Genomic DNA, 21,295 nt, shown 5'->3' with positions numbered 1-21,295 from the left:
CCGTCGTACGGGCAGTTCGGTTCGACTTTTTACCGTTTTCTGCCAGAACCGTATCTCCGGAAAATTGAAAAGTGCCCACTCTTTTATCACCTGAGTGGTTCGGTCCGGTTCTCTTCGGCAATGCTGATGTAGAGCATGACTCGCCAAAAAAAGTCGTTAAACACAATTTGGATTAAACATATGAGGAGGGATACTGTATCGGTGCAACGACCGTAAATTTGTGTTTCAAGAGAGGGTTTATACTGGGAGAATAGGAGAGTTTCAATTATTTTAAATAATGAAATAATAATATACATTGGCCCTTAGGATACCGGGTAAAAATTAAAATTCAAGAATAACTGTAATTTTATTTTTTCTGTTATTGCTATTCATTCGGTATTTATTTAGTTCTTTGTTAGTAGGGGAAACTGTGTAAACTTGATCCCTCTCTATTTTCTTGAAATATTAAGCAGTATTATTCCAAGTCATTTTCTGCAATACTTTGTTTTTACAAAAGACAGAACTGGACACTCATCAGATGCAACAACGGATACTGTTTTTGCAATTTCTCATCGTAATAGAATGTTTTTTATCACACCATGGAACGGCCTACTTTCTTGCACGGAATTATACAGTATCGTAATAATCATTGCGCAACTGAAATCGGTTGCGTTATGATTTTTTTTTTGCAATTTCTCATCGCAATAGGCTGTTTTTTTATCACGCCAATCTGTCATGCAACGGCTTACTTTCTTGCACTGAAGTATGCAGTGCGGGAAATGTTATTACGCAACCGAATCCAGTGCTGTAATGATTCATTACACAACGCTTTCTCATTACGCAACTGTTTTGAGTTCCGTAATGAATCAATACACAACAATTTTTCAGAAATTGTAAAATGATGGTGAATGCATTCTGATATACCTTCTGATACCCTCAAGTGGTTTTCTACGAAATTGCAAAAAATGTTGTATGTGACTCGTTGCAGAACTCGATTTTTACAGCACTTTACGACTCGTGCTGTAAAAATCATCATTCTGCAACTTGTTCCGTAATTGTAGTTTACGCAACAAGTTGCAGAATGGGATCATGCACAAATAACGTCACGCTCCAAGGGGGGGAGGGGGTTGAGCCAAGCGTGACATGCCTTACAAAATTTTCGCAGGACTCATACAAAAAGTGTGACAAAGGGGGGGGGGAGGGGTTCGAAAATGTTGAAATTTAGCGTGACATAATTTGTGTACCATCCCAATGATGATTTTTACAGCACGAGTAGTACATTTATCCAACGAGGCTTGCCGATTTGAATAATTACGGCGAGTGCTGTAAAAATCTAGTTCTGCAACGAGTTACGTACAATGTTTTTTTTTTGCAATTTCGTAGAAGACCACTTGAGGGTACCATAAACCATATCGGAATGCACACACCATTATTTTACAATTTCTGAAAAAATATTGTGTAATGATTTATTACGCAACTCAACACAGTTGCGAAATGAGAAAGCGTTGCGTAATGAATCATTACAGCTCTGGTTTCAATTAGGTAATGTCTATTACCATACTGCATAATTCAGTGCAGGAAAGTAGGCCGTTTCATGACAGATTGGCGTAATGAAAAATAGCCTATTACGATGAGTAATTGTAAAAACTACTATTACGCAACTATTGCACAGACATTTCCAGAAACTACGAAATATTGGTGGATGCATCCTTCTATGATTCCTTATACAATTAAATAGTCAAACTCGTGTTGTAATAGTAGTTTATTGAACAAGTTGCAGAATTATGATTTTTTGCAATTTCTCATCGTAATAGGCTGTTTTTCATCACGCCAATCTGTCATGAAACGGCCTACTTTCCTGCACTGAAGTATGCAGTGCGGGAATTATCATAACGCAACTGAAACCAGTGCTGTAATGATTCATTACGCAGCTGTTTTGAGTTGCGTAATGAATCATTACACAACAATTTTTCAGAAATTGTAAAATGATGGTGAATGCATTCCGATATAATTTCTGATACCCTCAAGAGGTCTTGGTTAAATTTACGACTCGTGCTGTAAAAATCACCATTCTGTAACTTGTTGCGTAAACTTTTATTAATTAATCAGGTTATCTACGATAAAATAATAAAAAAAAATGCAAATCAATGCGGTGCAGAAAGGTGCTCTTTATTAATTACTATATATAGCCGGGTCTTTACTTCTTTATTGGGTTCTTTCATTGATACATATGCATTTCCTTCATTCATTGTGGTGTTTCTACGTGCTGTTGTTCTGTTTCGACATCAGTGCTATTGAAATAAACATAAAAAAATATAAATAATAACTAAAACATTCAGTTGAAATAGGTAATCTATTTATAGTATTTTGTTGAACTAGTATACTAGTATTTCTAACTAAAATTTCTAAAAATTACCAAGAACTCATAAGTGCTTATTTGAGGCTGATATTTTGTACAACTCATATCACTAGGTGAATAGTCAGAAAATCATTCTGATAGAAATTTCATTGCTATTATATAACGAGGCTCTCTCAACTTGGTATTTTTTTTCGAATTTTCTAGAACAATCTTACAGATTTCAGTGAGTTGATCGAAAGTATTTATCATTTGATGACTCTACATGGTATTAACTCCAATTTGTCAAAAATGTCGAATGTGACTGTTATGCAGTTATGGGCAGTATAGTTTGTATCCTTTGGCAGAAACTGGGATTTCGATCCCAACTGTAAGGTCAGTTTTAGCGATCGCGGTCTATTCTACACTGAACAAAACTCCCCGCCATGAATTTAATGATTTTTTGCCTTACCCGAGCCCCATACCGATTTTCAGACAAATTCAATATGATTTTCATCCGCGTGGAAATCATCTGTTAACAAATCACACCGAATGAAAATCATTCAGTCTTGAAATGATTTCTATTCTCCTAAAAGATGTGTAAAGTTGAATGATTCAACTTCTGGGATTTATAAATCATTTTTTTTTAAATGCTTAACTGCATAATAATATGTATTGTTTTGCGGAGTAAAACCAAGGGTGGAGAGCGACTGTCAAATGGGAGTAAAATTGAAAAGAGTTCAGAACCAGTTTTAAGGCTTAAGGTGATTATAGAAAGAAGCCACACCTCAAATTTTCAAGAGCACAAGACTTGAGAACCAAACAGCGCTCCCCGTTAAAAATTTATCCCTTTGGTTATCACCAGCCAGCAAGTAATTTGATTGAATTTCAACGCAAACGGTTTTCAGATTATCCAGTCTTGTGCATATGAAAATTCAAAGTTTGGCTTCGTTTTATAACCACCTTAACGTGGAAAAGTAACTATCAACATTCGCAAAATTACAGGTAATCAATGCACTTGAAAGCTATTATTTGCAAGCAGTTAAATACTACGAGCTACTGCAGTGCGCTGTTGACCTTTTTTATCAGCCAATTCTGCTAAATTCATGAAATAAATATTTTTGAAAAAAAAAACTGGTTACGCCATCACCATTGTTTGGTCGTTATTTAGTATGGTTGTTTACTTTTTATAACCACAGACACGTTGGGGTAGCAAGAAGAAGCCGCGGGTATCTCCCTTGGGTAAAACGTCCCGCTTGAGTTAGGCGTTCATCGTACTCTAAACCAGGGACGAAAAAAATCATGCTCACTATACTCAATTCACTGAATTTATGCTACCATCAGTCTAAACGTACGCGCACAATCATGCTTGCTTATATGACGCATACATCCAAGCGTTTGTTATCTGATCCGAAATATGTACATTTGCAAGGTTCCAATTTGCGCGTAACTTCAACGTGGCATTACGTTTGCTATGGTGTTATGAAATAGGGCTAAGCGTTTTGCCTCCACGAGTTGATTGAAGTTGAGGTCCTTCAATAAGTTCTTTAAGAACAAATTTAACATATTGTTTGCACGTAATACAAAGTATTCCAGTGCACAAGTTGGCTCTCGGCGATAGTTTCAGAAATTTGGTTTTTTATCGACCTAAAAAATGACCTCGAAAATCGCATAAAATTGCAACGAAAACAGCGAAAAACGTACCAATGAAAATACATACCGAGGTGAGGAAGAAGCCCTTTAGTGTGCGTGACAACTGTGTACGGTGCAGAATGTTTCACAACTACAACCAAGTGAGCTCCCATAAGAAGCCGTGTAAATTAGTGACGTAGTTATTTTTGTTTACGCATTTTCTCTTTAATAATACATAGGCATTGCTTCTTCTTCCACACCTTATTTAGTATATATTCTCATTGGTTTTATACGTTTTTTATACGATTTTCTAGGTAGGATTCCATAAAGTTCTCCAGGAGGAATCTCCAGAGGAGGGAATCAATGGAAAATTCCTGGAGGAGGATTACCTCAAATAGCTCTTAAAATAATGTCTGGAGCGATTCTTTGGGAGGGGTTTTGAAGAAATTTCTGTGGGAATTGGTTAAAGAATAACAGGAAAAATCCACATAGAAAATCCAGGAAGAACTTTTGTAGGATTTGAATGAATCATTGTGAGTTTTCCTGCCAGAACTATTGTTGGAATCTTGAGAAAGTCTCCAACAGTAACTACTGCAGAAAACGGTGGAAGAATTACTGGAAGAATCTCCTTGGGAAATTCTAAGCTTTCCTCGAAAAATTATTGGAGGAGTTCCTGCTCAAAACCCTGCAAGAACGAGTGAATGAATTTCTAGAGGAATTGTTAGCGGATCCTTGGATGACCCCAATTTGTACTCTTGAAGAAATCTTGAACAAAACACTTTACAAGTTTCTAAAGCTTTTCCTCGAAAAATCTGAGTTCTTGCGGAAATTTCATCTTGTTTAAGAGAACCCAAAAATAAATCTTTTATAAGATTTTCGCCGGAATTTGAATTAAAAAAATTGAAATTTAAAACTTCGGTAAGGTTTATTCGGAATACACAGTTTTTTTTTTCAAAAATATTTCAATTACATATTTTTTTCAATAAAATTCTCAATTTACCTTTCTTTAGCTTTGGCCAATTAACACGGTAAAGAAGCAACAACAAGATATAGATCTAAAATTTCCTGATTTCCAAAAAACGATAGTCATCTTTCGTTCATTGCACTAAACCTGTAGCCCACTTAGTGAAAGACTTTCACTAATCGTCACTAATCTAACATAGAATAAAAGAAAAACAGAGTTGCCAACATTGATAAATTGCCTCTTATGTCAGAAAATGACGTTTGCCTTCGTTTTAGGTGGGCTATAGCCCAACTAACGGGAGCCCAATCAAAACGTGGCCCACTTGAAGATAGTGCAACGAACGAAATTCGACTGTATAACGAGCTTCTGCTCGGGTATGCACTCTATAGTTTAAGAATCTTTTATAGAAATCCTGATAGGTTGACTCGAGAAAACTGGATGAATTCCTGGAAAAATCCCAGGAGCAATTTCTACTGTAAACACACTGTTGTCATCTCGCGTCATACAGAATCTAGAGAAGAATTAAAAAAAAACAGATGGAATTTAAGAATATCATATCATTTTCTCAAAACATGTAACTACTGAAATCCAACCCAGTGATTCATGTATCGTATGAGAATGTGCTTTAAAAATCACATATTCATACGTCAAATATCAGATTTTTCCCATTTCTCCTGGAATTCCAAAAGTAATTCCTCAAGAACATTGATCAGGAATTCCTGCAGAGATTCTTTCTTTCAAAAATGTCGTAAGAAATACCTAAAGAATTTTCTTAAAGGAATCCTTGAGAAAATTTACCAGAGATTTCACCGAAAATTTTTTGAACAGATTTTACAGTAATTCCTCAAAATATACCTCCAGAGAAGCCCCCAAGAATTCCACCAGAAAATCTCCAGCATTATCCTTTGATTATCTCTCAGTACTTTTTTAGGTTCTATCTCAGAAATCAAAAACTCTTCATAGATTCTCTTTGAAAAAATATCTAGATAAATTCTTTGACGATATTTAAGTGGAGTTCCGAAAAGAATATCTGGTAAAATCCTTGGAGAAATTGGAGAAGCTTTAGAAGAACTCCTGGAAAAGTCCATTGACAAAATTTGAGGAAGACAGTTCTCTGGAGGAATTATTGAAATAATTTTCTGGAGAAATTGCAGAGAGTCTACTGGAGGAATCCCTGGCGAAATTACTGGTGAGACTCTGAGAGAAATCCCAGGGGTGATTCTCGTTCGAATCTCTCAAGTGGTATTCTTGAAGGAATTTCTGGGAAATATTTGATTTTAATTCTTGGTTAAATCTTTGAAGAAATTCGTGAAAGAAATACTGGAATGCATGTATAAGTTCTCTAAATTATGACAGCTATCCAGCTTATTACGAGCGCCAATAGGCTTGCTTTCTGGTAGGTATCGGTCGATTTGACGTTTGGCTTGCGTCCGATCAATAGGCCTTTTCATGTGACAGGTCCGTCTATGCATTTGTTTACATCGGTGGAGGACCGGTGCAAACACGAGGCTGTCATTTCCATAGAAGAACTGTCAAAGAGCTTCCCGATCAGCTGATTTGAAACGTCTTGTGAATAGGCCTATAGTCCATTTTACGAAACGACAACATTGATGATATTGCTGTTACTTTTAAACGATACGCAACCGCCTACTGTCAAGTTCTCATTCTTAAATGTGCGATCAGCTGATCCGAAACGGCTCGTAAAATGGACTTTATAAAACGACCCAAGCCAAACGTCAGATTGACCGATCCCTACCAAAAAGCGAGCCTGTTTGCGGCAGCCATTAGCGCTTTTAAAAAGCTGGATAGTTGAATACAACACTTGGATTCTTACTTTGATTCATGTACTTCCGCATGACTTTCGGAAAGGCCCGCTTCAGGCTTGGGATCTTTCGGTTTCGGTCTGTTTTGTATCGGTCCTTCTGGTTTGTCGGGATCCGGTCCCTCAAGCTCCCCCAATGAGCTAACTTTTGCTGGTTTTTTGAACTCGGGACTTTCGATTTCCGTCAGTTTGAGTTCGTCGTCGTTTGCTGTCGCGACTAGAATTAGGGATGCAACCACAAATGCTACGAGGAAAAGCGCCTTGGATGACATTGTGAACGATATTTTGCTTCTCTTCACGAACTCTGTACTTACAATGATGATTTCAGTGGACCAAGTATCGCAATTATATAGCTAGTTCAGAAGATGCAGCTTGATTACGACGAAGAGATCGTGACTCACGAAACAGGAAAAATGGATGTCATCAACAATGGAAATGAATCGTTTTGGTCGTAAACTTTCTAATACTGCAAAAGTAATTAGTATTTTAATTTTTTATTAGCCCTCCACGACTTCGTACATATTGACACTTTGATAAATAATTCCAATGGTAAGGAAATCAAATTTTCTCACAACCAAATGTAACCAAAGGTCATTTATATGTTAACAATCTCTTCCAAACTCCTCGATCATAATTCCTCTCTCATTCGATGCTGATTCAGCTTTTTGGCAATGGAACTAATGAATGCAGCTACGGTTCGCTTCAGGTCGCTGAAAAGTCATTCTCGCTTACAAACCAATTACAAACTAGATAACGCTCGTACCGATAAAAATTATTCCAACTCTAATGACACTATTTGGCGGATGATCTTCAAACGAACGCGTTTGTCATCGCTCTATTTACTCGGCCAACGATCATTTCCGGCCCATTCCACTATCATTTGCGTACGGGTCAGAGATAATCGTTTTACGCATGACACTGGTAATAAAATTCTTGCGTTTCTATATGTGGAGGTGTCAGGGAAAAATTATTTAATTGCCTTCTGATATTTACTGAGCGCGCTCAGTGACCGTAAACTTTTTACTTCCCGTCCATCTGGTTCTATTCAAAAAGTTGAGCATTCTGCTAGGTTCTTATTCGTTCCTCAATTTGATCTAAAAGTCTTTATTTCAATTGGAATCCTAATGACTAGGAAGGGGAAATATTATTGTTCTATTTATGTACAGTTGGTTTCTTTTGAAAACTCAATGTCAACTAAAGATCGTTGCGATCGGTGAAGATCAGAAGTTTTGACTATGTCGTTTTACGAACATCAGGAATTTAGTTTTAAACCTATGTCGCGCTTCACCTACATTACTAGCTGCAACTTTTGGTCCTACTAAGATGGTCTAACCTAGAATTCAATGCGCCAAATGCTTTCCTGATGCTGTATCATGAAAGATCATGTATTTTTCTTATTGTGATCTGTCGTTGTAAGCTTCTTGTCCGAGTCTTTACTCGTTTTATTGCCACCGCCGCTACCACTTTTACTAACTTTATGACCCACCTTGCTCGAGTTCCCGAGCTTCATTCCACTCAATATCTTACCCTCGTTTGCCACGATATCGTCCCGGAAGGCCAGGAATCCCAACTGCGCATGGGACGCTTCATTCAACGCTCTCGATCGGATACAAGCTCGGTACTGATCGACAGAAAGCTTTTGTCCCGCCGACACACCTGTACAAATCTTCGGATGCCAGATGTGAAATATACCCGGATCCGTCGCCCGGATAACTTTGATGTGAGATCGTACGTACTTCCGGTACAGCATCACGTCTTCACCTCCCCAACCGATAATCTCCTCATCGAAACCTCGCACCTTGAGAAAATCGGACCGATACTGGCAAGTCATGCCATAGCCAAAATCTCGCCAGAAGCCGGAGTCCTTCGAGATGAGCAGCTGATCCGTTTCCGGAGGCACTTCCTTGCCCTGCAACGTGTACACCACATGAGGATTGTACAAGCTGAACACCACCGGGTAGTAAACCTGTCAGTTACGACAAAAGAAAAACATTTCTCAATGTCAAGCTCATTGTTGATAAGATTGAAATTGCAAACCTTCCGGTTCGGTTTGGCGTTCCAACGGCATCTATCTAAGAATTTAGCGCTAAATACTATATCTACATCACACATGAACAGCAGCACGTCCTTGTCCTTATTTACATTGCTGCTCCACACCTTTTCAGCACCAACTCGCAGGGCTTTAGCTGTCGAATAAAAGAACAAACAAACACAGGTCACCATCCCGACATTCCAAACCAATCCGCCAAACAACTCACCCCTCGAGAACGTTTCGTTCAACGCCAGCAGCTTCAAATTGGACGAATTCCCACCAGAGTTCTTCATGCCGATCACCCGGCTCATGATCGACCGCGCCTCCGACAAGCCGTCCTCGCCGAAGTAGATCACCGTTAGGTGCACCCGCTTGTCGTGCTTCAGCGCGATCTTGACGTATTTGTCCATAAAACTCTGGAACGTCGACGTTCGCCCGGACAAAGGCAATATGATATGGATCAGTTCCTTTTCCTGCTGCTTCGGAAAGGCCTCCATCTGGATCGTCTGCAGCGGTGCGAACGGTCGCATCACGATCAGCTTGGTCGTACCATGGTTGCCGTGATCATGATGTTGCCCACTGGATGACGCACTCTTGTTGACTTCCTTCGTGCGAAAGTAGAGCTCGTATTGCGTTCCCGTGGTGGGCTCATTCCGGTAGATACCCTCCGTAAAGTCATCCAGTGTATACTTCATCATGTTTGTGGTTATATTCCGATTCAGCGTCTCGATCGCTTTATTCAACGCCCCTAGAATATCCCTACGCTTATACCCAATTGGCTTCTCAACTACGCGTTTCCCCAACCCCAACTCGATCGGGTAAACCCGGCTGAACGTGAAGTGATTGAACGGGATCAACTCATACTCGTTGTTCAATGGAAGCCCATGAAGGATCTCCGCCGATCCGACCTGACGTCGAATGAACGCCGAACAATCGTGAATGGTAGGCGTTTGCGGAGAATTCAATATTCCACCGCTGGTTAACCCAGTCCCATTTGGAAGCAGCTCAACCGGTTGAACATTCTTCAGCTGCAAGATCTGCAGCTTGAGTGCCTTGATCTCAGCCGTAAGCTTCGCTACCTCTTTGAGATTTTCCTCTTCGCGTTGTTGCAACATCTGCAGATACCCATTTTGCTGTTCATCATTCGTGAAACGACTTGCCGCAGGTAGCGCAGCGGAAGACTCTCGAGCCCCAGAGTTGGGCCCAGCAGCGTACTCTTCATCGCCACCGACGAAAGCTTGCGGAGCACCGCTACGTTCTCCAAGGGAAGCACTGCCTCCGTTGGAAAATCCGTTTTCTGTGGCGATGAGTCCGCCGAGGCCGCACCGGGTCAGCGCCAGCAGGGAGACCAACGTGACCGACGAAATTAGCAGTAGCAGTCGTGCCAATAGCTTTGAGCCTGCCATACGAACCATGCTGTCGTCGTTCCTTCGGTGGTTACCGCTGCGAGGTTCATCGAGTAAGGACGAATGACACAAGGGGAGGCATGCGAGAATGAGGCAAGCTATCTGAAAAGAAGAGAGAAATCGTATGTTTGTAAATACAAAAGTTCGTTCGTATGGTAATTTGGCAAAAAGAAAAAACCTTTAAAATTAATTTAAGTTGTTTTCGTACATTTTTGTATTGTATCTCCAGGATACATGTTCGTTGAATCAAGTTCTGTCTAGTAAAGAGCAAATGATTTTGAATATTTCCGAATGCTGCGCTAGTAAGCATTAAATATCCAAGATATCAGGTGCAAACACAAACACATGTTTTAATTGTACCATTTACTAGGAAAAGGAAGTTTAATCTGCAAGTGTTAAAGCTTGGAGGACTGAAAAATCATCTAGGTAAGTAATAAAGATGGGCAAAAAGAATCGGAGTCGTCCAAAAGATCCGAATCACTCAGAAGAACGAGTGATCCATGGCTCTTTTTTTGGTGAAAGTCGGTTCTTTAATCAGCTCGGATCAGACCGTAAAAAGAAAGAAACGATTCTTTTCCCCTAGAATTTATTATAGCGCTTGACACGTGTCTTGTTTTGTACGCCACAGTACGCATGGAAACACAGTTTGTTGCAGCTCCGCATTCTCAACATACAAACGGTTCATTCACAAATTTCATAACGCCAAAAATCACCATTTTTGAAACCGACTCATTCCCTCATAACACTTTTTGTATGAATATTCTACAAATTTTGTATGAGCCGTAACTTCGTTGGAACACCCACCCACCCCCTTCAGCGTTATGAAATTTGTGAATAAGCCTATAGCCAAACAACTAATGTGGCCCTTTGCGGCTGTCCATTTATTACGTTAAACATTTTTCTGGGTTTTTTAACAACCCCCGGCTCCTCAGATAAGATTTTTTTACATGAAAATTAATAATAAATCATATGGCGCGTAAGAAATCTCAGACAATCCCAAAATACATAGTTCGATGCATCTGGTTTTGATTTCTGACATTTACCATGTATGGATGTGTTGGTCAGAAATTGCAACAATTTCTATGCAGACTGAGCGGACCAAGTGTCGAAAAGCAATAAACTGATTGATTATTGCATCTTTTAAGTCGATTCTTGAGTCTGATAGAAATTTTTGGTAGCTATATGGTGGTAGTGGTTATCACGGTCAATGGTATGCGTGCCCTACCCAAGTAACCATCCCAAGTAACCATAAGCACTAATAATAAGCCCTTAATCAGCATCATAGATGCGTACATGCATTATAATAGCACCACAAATGCTTACACACCTTATAACAGCACTTCCGCTGCATAGAAACCCTATTACAGCATCATTAATGCTTCTAAGCCTGATGCATATAGGCTTTAAATAAGCACTATATTGGCTTTATATTCGAATACAGAGCATGTTTAAATGCCATCCAGTGTTTTGACAGATATACCTCGTGCTTTGTGTTTGCATATAGTGGTAAGACGGAGTCAAACATAAATCTTCTCACTACTACAATTGCAGGTTTTATGACGGGGAAAAGTGATGAATTAAATTGGTCACTTTTCTTTCCAATACTATTCATCTTATGTGGCCGTAGGAGCAAAGGAGCAGGACAAAAACTCAACAATACGGGTGTCGCAGGTTCGAGACGCAAAATGAGGAATTTCATTATCATAAAACGAGGATCAAAATGTGGCAATTGCAAATCCTCAAAAGGATGAAAACTACCAAAACGAATATGTCTGATACGGAGAAGTACTATCTGTATCATTTTATTACATTTTTTGCATACTTTTAGAGGTTTCCGTTTTCATTCATTCATTTATTTACCTCGTGTACCAGCTGCTTGGCCGCATACGCGAAAGCTCTCTGGCTGCGTAGGCGAAAGCACAAAATATTCGCCCTGAAAACCTGGCGAAAACAACTGACGTTTCTCACGTGGTCTTATATCAGCATTAGTGGTGCAGAGAAGCACGGTTATATCTTGGCACTATAAAGGCACGCTATTTCGCCTTTTCTGGCATTATAATAGCATTATATGCGTATATAAAACTGGCATGCATCAAATGATTACCCTATATGCGCATATAATGCTGTAAACGTGCCGCTTTATAGTGCTTACTGGTTACTTGGGTAGTGTAGATGTGGTTGTGGACCTTAGAGGAAAACAATATGCACTCTGCCTAGGAAAACACCCACAACTTGGGTGTAAATATTTCAAATAGGATAATATTTCCATGTGCATTTTGACGAGTCTGGAAAGCGTGTGCAATAAACTGATGCAAATTTTGAAATGTTTGCTCCCCTATGCTTAAACGATTTTATTTATGGTAAATAGCATCCTCCCAAAGTTTGAAGTGATTCGGAAGAAATTTAACTGTGCACACGCCATTTGAAGTTTATATGGAGATTACTATGGAAAACGCCAACTTTTTGTGTTCAGGCCTCTATCTCTTCGACATAATACTTTATGGAAAAGTGAACAACCTCTGCTCATGTGAAATCCTTTCAGCTACAACTTTGCTGAAGACCACATTTTGATAGGACTTAAGAATAAATTGCTATTCTTAATCCTAAACTGGGTTTGCATTTTGCATGCTTAACAAACTGCTCGGCAGGCAACAGTGGTGCTCCTGGCGGGTAGAATAGATCAAAGTAATCCAGGCTACTATGTTCTACAGCAAAACAGCAGTGTTGCTCTGAAAGTAATTGAATGATCATCTCAGCATGGTTTAGACTTTGTTATCACTAATAACAAATTTTCCTTACGTCCCACCAAAATGTGGTCTTCGGCAAAGTTGTAGCTGGGAAGATTTCACATGAGTAGAGTTTGGTCACTTTTCCATAAATTATTATTACAAGCGGTTAGAGGACTGAACACATAAGGTTGGTCTTTTCCATAGTAATTTCCACAGAAACTTCATATGGCCTGTGCACAAACAAATTTCTTCCAAATCACATCAAATTTTGGGAGAATGATTTTCATCATAATTAACACCGTTTAAGCATAGGGGAGCAAAAACTTCAAAATTTGCATCAGTCTAGTGTGCAAGTTTCGGTGAGGAAAACAAAAACAAACTGTGTATGATGAGCGTATGCAAGTGTTCGTGTGTTCAAATGTCACTAAGCTCTATGGGAGATCCTAGAACGCGCCTTTCTTACAAGTATATTTTCACTTGGTCCGCTCTAATTGAACTCATATTTGTAACCAGTGGTGTGTCTGTCTGTCAGAGGTTTTTGAGATTTTCGCGATTCAGTGTGATTCGTGTTTTGTTATGTTTTAAAAACCAAGAAGGCGTTTGAATATTTGTAGGGGAAGGGGTGGTAAAATGAACACCTTAAGGAAATCATCTTATTTCTGATAGAAAAACGAGGAATTTGTGTAGTTTTATCGCACAACATTGGAAATAGGGATGTAATCTATAGCAGCGACATGGATTCAGACTAAATAGCTAAATTTTCACAGATTTTCATCGCTATCAAAAAGCGATGCAAATGTTCATTTTACCTGCACTATGTGGGTAAAATGAACAGCACTTGATGGTAAAATGAACACCACGCAAAAGACCTGAGCAAAACAAATATTTCTGAAAATTTCAATTGCCCCACCTAAAATACATCCATTAATGATTGTAACCCATTCAAAAAGAATTATAAAGGTATCAGATTTGACATCATATCGTAACGATATTCACCTCCCTGAAAAACTTCAAGCCTTCCGAGCTTAAAGTTACGTCAGTTCTAATTTTCAAACGTGGTTTTCAAAAATCTTAGTTTTCGTTGATATTTTCACTTCAATTGACCTCCGTATCAACTCGAACACTCAGATTTATGCTCTAAATTGTCCGTGCGTGATAAAAATATATCGAAATTTGTTTTTCTTGGTAAAAGGAACGGTGTTCATTTTACCACCCCTGTTCATTTTACCACCACTTCCCCTAAGCATCACCAACCATCGACCACTGGACAGCATGCAGCCAAATAGAAGTAAATTCCGCTACTCACCACCAGGCATCGCTGGACGATCAGAATGGGTAGCCATTGGGAGTGGTGTAGAAGGAGAATAGAGGTAATAAACTATAGAGGAAGAATGTCGCTGGCGTCACTGTCGGAACATCTCTTGCTGGCGGAGATAGGCGGGGCTATAAATGTCAACGCGAAAATGTATGCAGTTTGACATTTATGTACCCGACATGTTTTTGAGCGAGAACAAAGGGAACACCAGCGACATTCGTCCTCTATAGTTTTCTATCTCTATTAGAAGGAGCCATGATGGGGCGAATTTTTCATACTGCGGGAAACTCTAGGTCGAGGGTGCTGAAAAGGACATCACCATTGCTCTGGATCATTATCGAGCCATAAGTTAAACGAGATAGACATCTGTGACAAAATTAGAAACTCGAACCCAAGCCAGAGCAAGAATTTTAAGGAGGTAGACAGTGGGATAGTGGGGGACCGAAATCCGTACAGGCTCAAAATTTGTACACTTCATACAAATAGTAGGCGTTTTGTATAAAGTGGACGGATTTAGATTCATTTCTTAGGTGTACGGATTTTGATCCCGCACGGTAGACGTGAAAAACTCCGGAACATCCAGGTAATAGTCCTTCGACCAGAGCCCATTCGCACCCATCATTAAAACACCCCCAATTTATCCTCCAAATACCCGCAGGACCCTTGGTTTTACCCTTAGTGACCTTGGAATGACATTGGCCGTTTCCTTGCCGTAGATCGTAGGCTGGAGTGCGAGAAGTAGATTCGAAGACCTTGAGTGGTTCTACACACCAAATTTTCATTTCACCTTCCAGCAAAATGAATTGCTGAAACGGCTTCAGCAAACAACATTTTACTGTATAATCAGTAATATCGATAGTGTTTGCTGAATAGTCCAGCAAATGATAAAATTACTGAAACAATCAGCAAAGCATGTGTCAAACACTTACATTTTTTCTCGATGAATTTCTCAAGCAGTATTCGCAATCAATGCATACTCATAATGCTGTGTTTTTCCCATGAAATATTAAAAATAATCTTTAATTCGGAAGTTCTTAGCGTCAGGTAAGCATCACAATACATTTTTGATGAAAACTACGACATAATTGTGGCGTCATTGCTTTCAGATGAATCCGGTGAAATATCAGGGGAACTCCTGCGGCTTTGTTGACAACCAAAGGCAAACGTTTTATAAGCGAACAAATAATCAATTATGAGAATAAAGTGCATATAATGTCTCGTATGAGGTGTAAAAAGGTCACCTGTGCTTTTATTTTTAAATTTTCTTTCGAAAAATAGTCCAAATGGAGTAGAAAAAACAAGCTTATATATTTACTGATTGATCAGCAATAGCTATGATCCGCGTGATGAAGAAATTGCTGAAAGCCAGCAATCGAACTGTCAAAATACATTGCTGTAAGTTCAGCAATGTTTCACATTGCTGGATGAATTGCTGGATTTACAGCACAAAAAAAATCAGCAAAATTTTGCTGGCTACCAGCAATACAAATTTGGTGTGTACCACCTCGAAGCACGCTGCAGTACTCGTACGTCACGCTCGAGTCTGCAAACGGGCGAGAAAATGCTTTGGGCCGCGTCGGTGACCGCCATTTTGTTAGTTGCGACGCTGTCCGAGGAGAGTGAAGGAAGGATAAGAGGAACAGGAAGCCAGTGGTGAGAGGAGTCGCGGTCGTAGTTCATCCGAAAAGAGGAGTGAGTCAGCGGCGACAAGGGAAGGACGGGAGGTGAAGTTGATGAACGGAGAAGGGGCCCCGACACCAGAAGAAGGGAAAGTACACACCAAATTTGTATTGCTGGTAGCCAGCAAAATTTTGCTGATTTTTTTGTGCTGTAAATCCAGCAATTCATCCAGCAATGTGAAACATTGCTGAACTTACAGCAATGTATTTTGACAGTTCGATTGCTGGCTTTCAGCAATTTCTTCATCACGCGGATCATAGCTATTGCTGATCAATCAGTAAATGTATAAGCTTGTTTTTTCTACTCCATTTGGACTATTTTTCGAAAGAAAATTTAAAATAAAAGCACAGGTGACCTTTTTACACCTCATACGAGACATTATATGCACTTTATTCTCATAATTGATTATTTGTTCGCTTATAAAACGTTTGCCTTTGGTTGTCAACAAAGCCGCAGGAGTTCCCCTGATATTTCACCGGATTCATCTGAAAGCAATGACGCCACAATTATGTCGTAGTTTTCATCAAAATGTATTGTGATGCTTACCTGACGCTAAGAACTTCCGAATTAAAGATTATTTTTAATATTTCATGGGAAAAACACAGCATTATGAGTATGCATTGATTGCGAATACTGCTTGAGAAATTCATCGAGAAAAAATGTAAGTGTTTGACACATGCTTTGCTGATTGTTTCAGTAATTTTATCATTTGCTGGACTATTCAGCAAACACTATCGATATTACTGATTATACAGTAAAATGTTGTTTGCTGAAGCCGTTTCAGCAATTCATTTTGCTGGAAGGTGAAATGAAAATTTGGTGTGTAGGAGAGGAGGCTGTAAGGAAGTGGAAGGAAATTAAGGTACCTGTGTGAAAGAAAGTAAATAAAGTGGGTTTAAGGTGACACGGGAGACCGTGTTATTTTCCCTATCTTTTGTCTCACTCTAACAATTATCATCAAAACTTTGCCGAAGCAAATCTCGAGTTTTAGTGAACCGATGAAGCTGAATGGGTTATACGTTTCATATGCTCAATGGGTTATACATAATACATATGAGCAATTCTCGCGCAACGTTTCTAAAGGACCTATCTAACTTTGAGAGGCTCTTTTGTTTACTTTCTCTTTCATTCACATTAACTTTTTCTGTTGCGTTTTTTGTATGAAACGCTAGTCAAGAAAAATCACCTTTTTATCTATAGTGAAAAACTTCCCAAAATCTTTAGTATTCCACTGTTATAATCGAATGATAACGAGAGAATCTCTCATTTGTACATAGGGCCTTTAGTAATGTTCAGCGAGAATTCTCGCTGAAACCAGCCGCCATCGGCACCCATCGTTAAAATTCCAAATTTATGTCACTGATCGCTAGTATATGCTAAAACTGAAAGGGTGGTCGTTTCGGTTTTCTCAAATTGATGGACCCCTCGTACTCCAGCTAGCTAAACAGTTTGCGAAAAACCCCATTTTTTGATAAATCTTTGGTATTTATTCACGCGATATGTCCTATATTTCCCTTAGAACACAAAGCAAACTTAGTGGCATCGTATAAACTATAAAGGAAGAATATAGCTTTCATTTGAGACTTGAAAAATTTGATCAATCATTTTTAATTTGGCCGCCATCTTGAATTTTGTTAGAAAAATCGTTTTTTCACCATTAGCGCACCACTCGTTTAGAATTCTTAGGTCACCATCAGAAAGCTGAGAAAAAACGGAGTTAGATAGGCTACAAACATTAGGGAGGTGGTATTTACCCTATGAAATGAACGATTCTCAAAATCATGTTCTACGATTTTGACGAATATGGCGAGTCCAAACAATAAAAACATATTTTTTTTAAATTAATTAACTCATTACGCGTGGTAAAGATGGACAAATTATGGGTGAAATTATGAAAAAAAATCCACGTGCTCGGCTGGTATATGAACCCAGGACTCTTGTATGCTAGGCGAGCGCTTTACCAACTAAGCTACCGAGCCACTTGGTGCCCCAATAACTGAGTTGGTCACAAGTTTAGAATTCAAATCCCTACAGACCACGCGGACCCCTTTCATAACCAATATCCATCCATCTCATGTTCCTACACACGCGGAGCGAGCGACTGCGATTTATTTAGTGTTGAAACTGTTTGCCTATCGTACCTACATCGCTTCCACAACAACTGTATTGTGGAAGAGTAAAGATGTGGGAAGGCTATAGGCGTTGATATATCAACGTGTCGTTCTCACTCAAGTGACGTTGGGTGGAAATTCCTTATAAAATATCCGTACAATATCTCAATTTCAAGGATCATATAACAAAAAGTTATGAAATTTACCCCCGGTATACGGTATTCATGCTAGCGTTGGGCAAATTTGTCTAGAACATCGATGTTACTGAATCGATTCATATTTGAACTGTCGAATCGATTCACCGATTTAATCGAATCGTTTGCATCGATGTTTTTGAATCGATTCGAATCGAATGCAAATTGAAATTCATAAAGTATGAAATTAGACCAAATGCATTTGCATTTGATTTCAACATGTTTCAATCAAATCAATTTTGAAAATCAATCGAACAGATTTACTACTTCAAGGCTAGTTCAAAATTTGAATTCTCTTCCACCAGCTCATAAAAAAATATTTATCGAATACATAAAAATGAATCGAATAAAAAAATCGAATGAAGAGAATCGATTCACCCGATTTCAGGTGATCCAAACATCGATTCAAAATCGCCCAACGCTAATTCATGCATCTTAGGCTTCGAATAGAAATTTGACCGTGCGCGGAAACAACGTGTTAGTTCAACCTGTTGCATACCAGCCAGGCGTTTGCTGAGTTTATTGTCGTGCGCCGAAAAGACTGCAACTGCGCAAGCGCAAAATGCGCAGGTCTTTCTCGCTCGCCCAACCGGTACAACCGGTTCCGCTTTGCGTCGTCATTTCAGTCCGTATCTGTCAAAACAAACCCGATTCACATCAAGAAAAGACTCCTCCCGTCCCGTCAAAGTGCAGCAGCAGCAGGAAGAAAAAGTGCCAGTCTCAGCAGAATATCCGTCGGAAATTTCGTGTTTTCCGGAGAAAAATCCAGTGTGTGCGTCCCGCGGCCAGTACCACCTGAAACCAGCGCAGTAATTGTTGCATTTAGCTGAGCTTCAGCCCCTGCGGTAAGTTTCGTGCTCTTTGTGGGTGGCTCTGCGGGAGGGAGAAATTCAGCACAGCCGATTGAGTCACTGCTTCTAAAGCTGTTTTTACGTGTCACTAAATACCGTTCGAATTCCCAATAAATTCCCGTCCCATCGCTGTTGCCCCGATACGTCTTCCGCCAGAGATGTGATGGGAGTCATGTGTGTTAGTATATAGATAGGAGAAAAAATGCCGTAACTAGAATTTTGATCGGGAGTTCGATATCAACATTGTTGCTTCCACAAATTGCATTGCGTTGCATGGGAGGTAAAACGGGTAAAACACAAATCGACGGGAAGTGCAACAGGTCAGTTTGGATGCATCGGAATGCGTCATCAATTACCTGTAGCATAAGCTCGCGTATTGTTTACATCAGTGTTTCCCAACCGGTGGTACGCGGGCCCCTAGAGAGCCGCGAAGCCATCACGAGTCGAAATTTACGACAAAAAGTGATGATTTTTGACGAAAACAGTAAGTCAGTGGCTCCCAAATTTTTCGTCGTGGAGTTCTCAACAAAGTTTTTTATATATTTTGAAAATTTGTTATTTACTGGTACAACATGACAATTTGATCCAAGCCAAAAATTATCGTAATGTGCATAAAAATCCTAAAAATGAAATGAAAATTATGAATAATAGTATGTTTCTGTGTTTTTTAGGTAACACTCACTATCATTCTGACTTTGTTGAACTAAATTACAATTTGTTAAAAACATTTTACATTTCATCTGCCATCAGTTCAGAATTTTCACAGATGAATTGAATTCACCTCCTCATTAGAAAAAAAAAACTTTTAATTAATTTAACTTAACTTATAATAATAATATAACGTATTTATCGTAGGAATAGAAGATTGTAATTGATAATTTTATTCGACATTTGTTCCAATGTTTTAACATTGCATATTCTGTGTAATTCATTAGTAGTATACCAGGGAGGAAGCTTCAGAATCATTTTCAAAATTTTATTCTGAATCCTCTGCAGCTTTCTTCCTGGTATTACAACAGCTAGTACATATTGGTACAGCATACAACATGGCTGGCCTGAAAATTTGTTTGAAGATCAAAAGCTTGTTCTTAAGACAAAGTCTCGATTTCCTATTAATAATGGGATAAAGATATTTTACATATTTGTTACATTTTGCTTAAATTCCCTCAATATGAATTTGAAAGCTATTTTTTTATTTAGCATGAGCCCTAGGTACTTAACTTCAAGTGACCAATTTATTGGAACCCCTCTCATCGTGACAACATGTCCACTTGAAGGTTTCAAACGAAGAGCTTTTTGTTTATGTGGAAATATTATAAGTTGAGTTTTGGAAGCATTTGGAAATTTTCCATTTTGACAATTATGAAGAAAAAAATATCCAAATTTTTGTCCTTAAGCGGAGAGACCTGTCTATTTCGCAAACAAATATTTCTGACATCCTTGAGGTAACTCCGGTATGTCAGATGTGAAAATATTGTATAATATTGGTCCCAAAATGCTGCCTTGAGGAACACCAGCCTTAACAGGAAGTTTTTCAGACTCGGTGTTCGAATAATTAACCTGAAGTGTACGATTTTAGAAATAACTTTGGACTAATCTAACAATGTGTGTTGCAAATTTTAAGCTCTTTTAATTTTATAATCAAACCTTCATGCACAGCACTGTCGAGTGCCTTTTATATATCCTGAAGAGCAGAGGCGCGTCCACGTTTGAATCCATGGGTAGGACAAACGTTGGCAAATATTTTGTGCACAATGAAGCTAAGAATAATTTCAACTCTGAACTGTAAATTCAAAGTTTCTATGTTTGAGGAGCTCAAACGCAAAAGGGTGTAAGTGACATTTTGGTCGATTTTGAGTTGATGAAATTCTACTGTTACTGTACAAAAAATTTGTTCAAGATCCCACAAGAATTCAATCCTGATTTTCCTAATGAGAACCACAGAAATGGAATTTTTCCAACGATTATTTCAGAAACCTTCTGAAGAGTGTTGTTGAAAGGCTTCAGAAATCATTCCTCCAAAAATTATTTGATAATTCCTAGTCAAAACATCTTCTAAACATCAATCAATAACTTCTCCAGAAATTTCTACCAATTTCCTTTAAAGTTGTCTATTACAATTTATATAAGACTGCAAGTAGGGATTTCCCTTAAGATACCTTCAGCAACTGTTCCAGATATTCCTTCTTAGATTTCTACAGAAATTCTTCCAGTAATTCTTTGAGTTTTTCTCAAGTAAGTCTCG

General features: G+C 38.9%; 3 protein-coding genes across 12 annotated transcripts in view; 1 reads left to right on the top strand and 2 right to left on the bottom strand.

Moving 5' to 3' along the window:
• Nucleotides 1-2,125: 2,125 nt before the first annotated feature.
• LOC5578233 lies at nt 2,126-7,055 on the bottom strand. The gene is made up of 2 exons (XM_001663707.2): nt 6,745-7,055; nt 2,126-2,270 (listed from the first exon to the last, which is right to left on the bottom strand). Exons 1-2 carry the CDS (start codon nt 7,002-7,004, stop codon nt 2,225-2,227), a joined length of 306 nt encoding a protein of 101 aa, XP_001663757.1. The 5' UTR covers nt 7,005-7,055; the 3' UTR covers nt 2,126-2,224.
• A 141-nt stretch (nt 7,056-7,196) lies between these two features.
• The window catches only part of LOC5578232 (chondroitin sulfate N-acetylgalactosaminyltransferase 1), a 183,534-nt gene continuing 169,435 nt past the window's right edge, over nt 7,197-21,295 (bottom strand). For 5 of the 6 annotated variants that reach the window (XM_021840970.1, XM_021840971.1, XM_021840974.1 and 2 more), the window contains 3 exons: nt 8,991-10,272; nt 8,770-8,918; nt 7,197-8,698 (listed from right to left, as the gene is read on the bottom strand). In XM_021840970.1, coding sequence (XP_021696662.1) covers nt 8,114-8,698; nt 8,770-8,918; nt 8,991-10,179 — 1,923 coding nt within the window. In that variant the 5' untranslated portion in view covers nt 10,180-10,272 and the 3' untranslated portion in view covers nt 7,197-8,113. The remainder of the gene's footprint in view (nt 8,699-8,769; nt 8,919-8,990; nt 10,273-21,295) is intronic. The other variant, XM_021840973.1, reaches the window with a different exon arrangement.
• The window catches only part of LOC5578234 (synaptobrevin), a 76,263-nt gene continuing 73,806 nt past the window's right edge, over nt 18,839-21,295 (top strand). For 2 of the 5 annotated variants that reach the window (XM_001663709.2, XM_021840977.1), the window contains exon 1: nt 18,841-19,044. The gene's annotated coding sequence lies outside the window, so the exon portion shown is untranslated. Of the gene's footprint in view, nt 19,045-21,295 lie in introns of all 5 variants that reach the window. The other 3 variants (XR_002499637.1, XM_021840976.1, XM_021840978.1) reach the window with 3 other exon arrangements.

The sequence above is a fragment of the Aedes aegypti genome, chromosome 2 (genome assembly GCF_002204515.2).
Source record: "Aedes aegypti strain LVP_AGWG chromosome 2, AaegL5.0 Primary Assembly, whole genome shotgun sequence".
Taxonomy (NCBI): domain Eukaryota; kingdom Metazoa; phylum Arthropoda; class Insecta; order Diptera; family Culicidae; genus Aedes; species Aedes aegypti.
The sequence above is the reverse complement of the archived record's forward strand: the minus strand, read 5'-3'. Positions and strand labels throughout refer to the sequence as shown.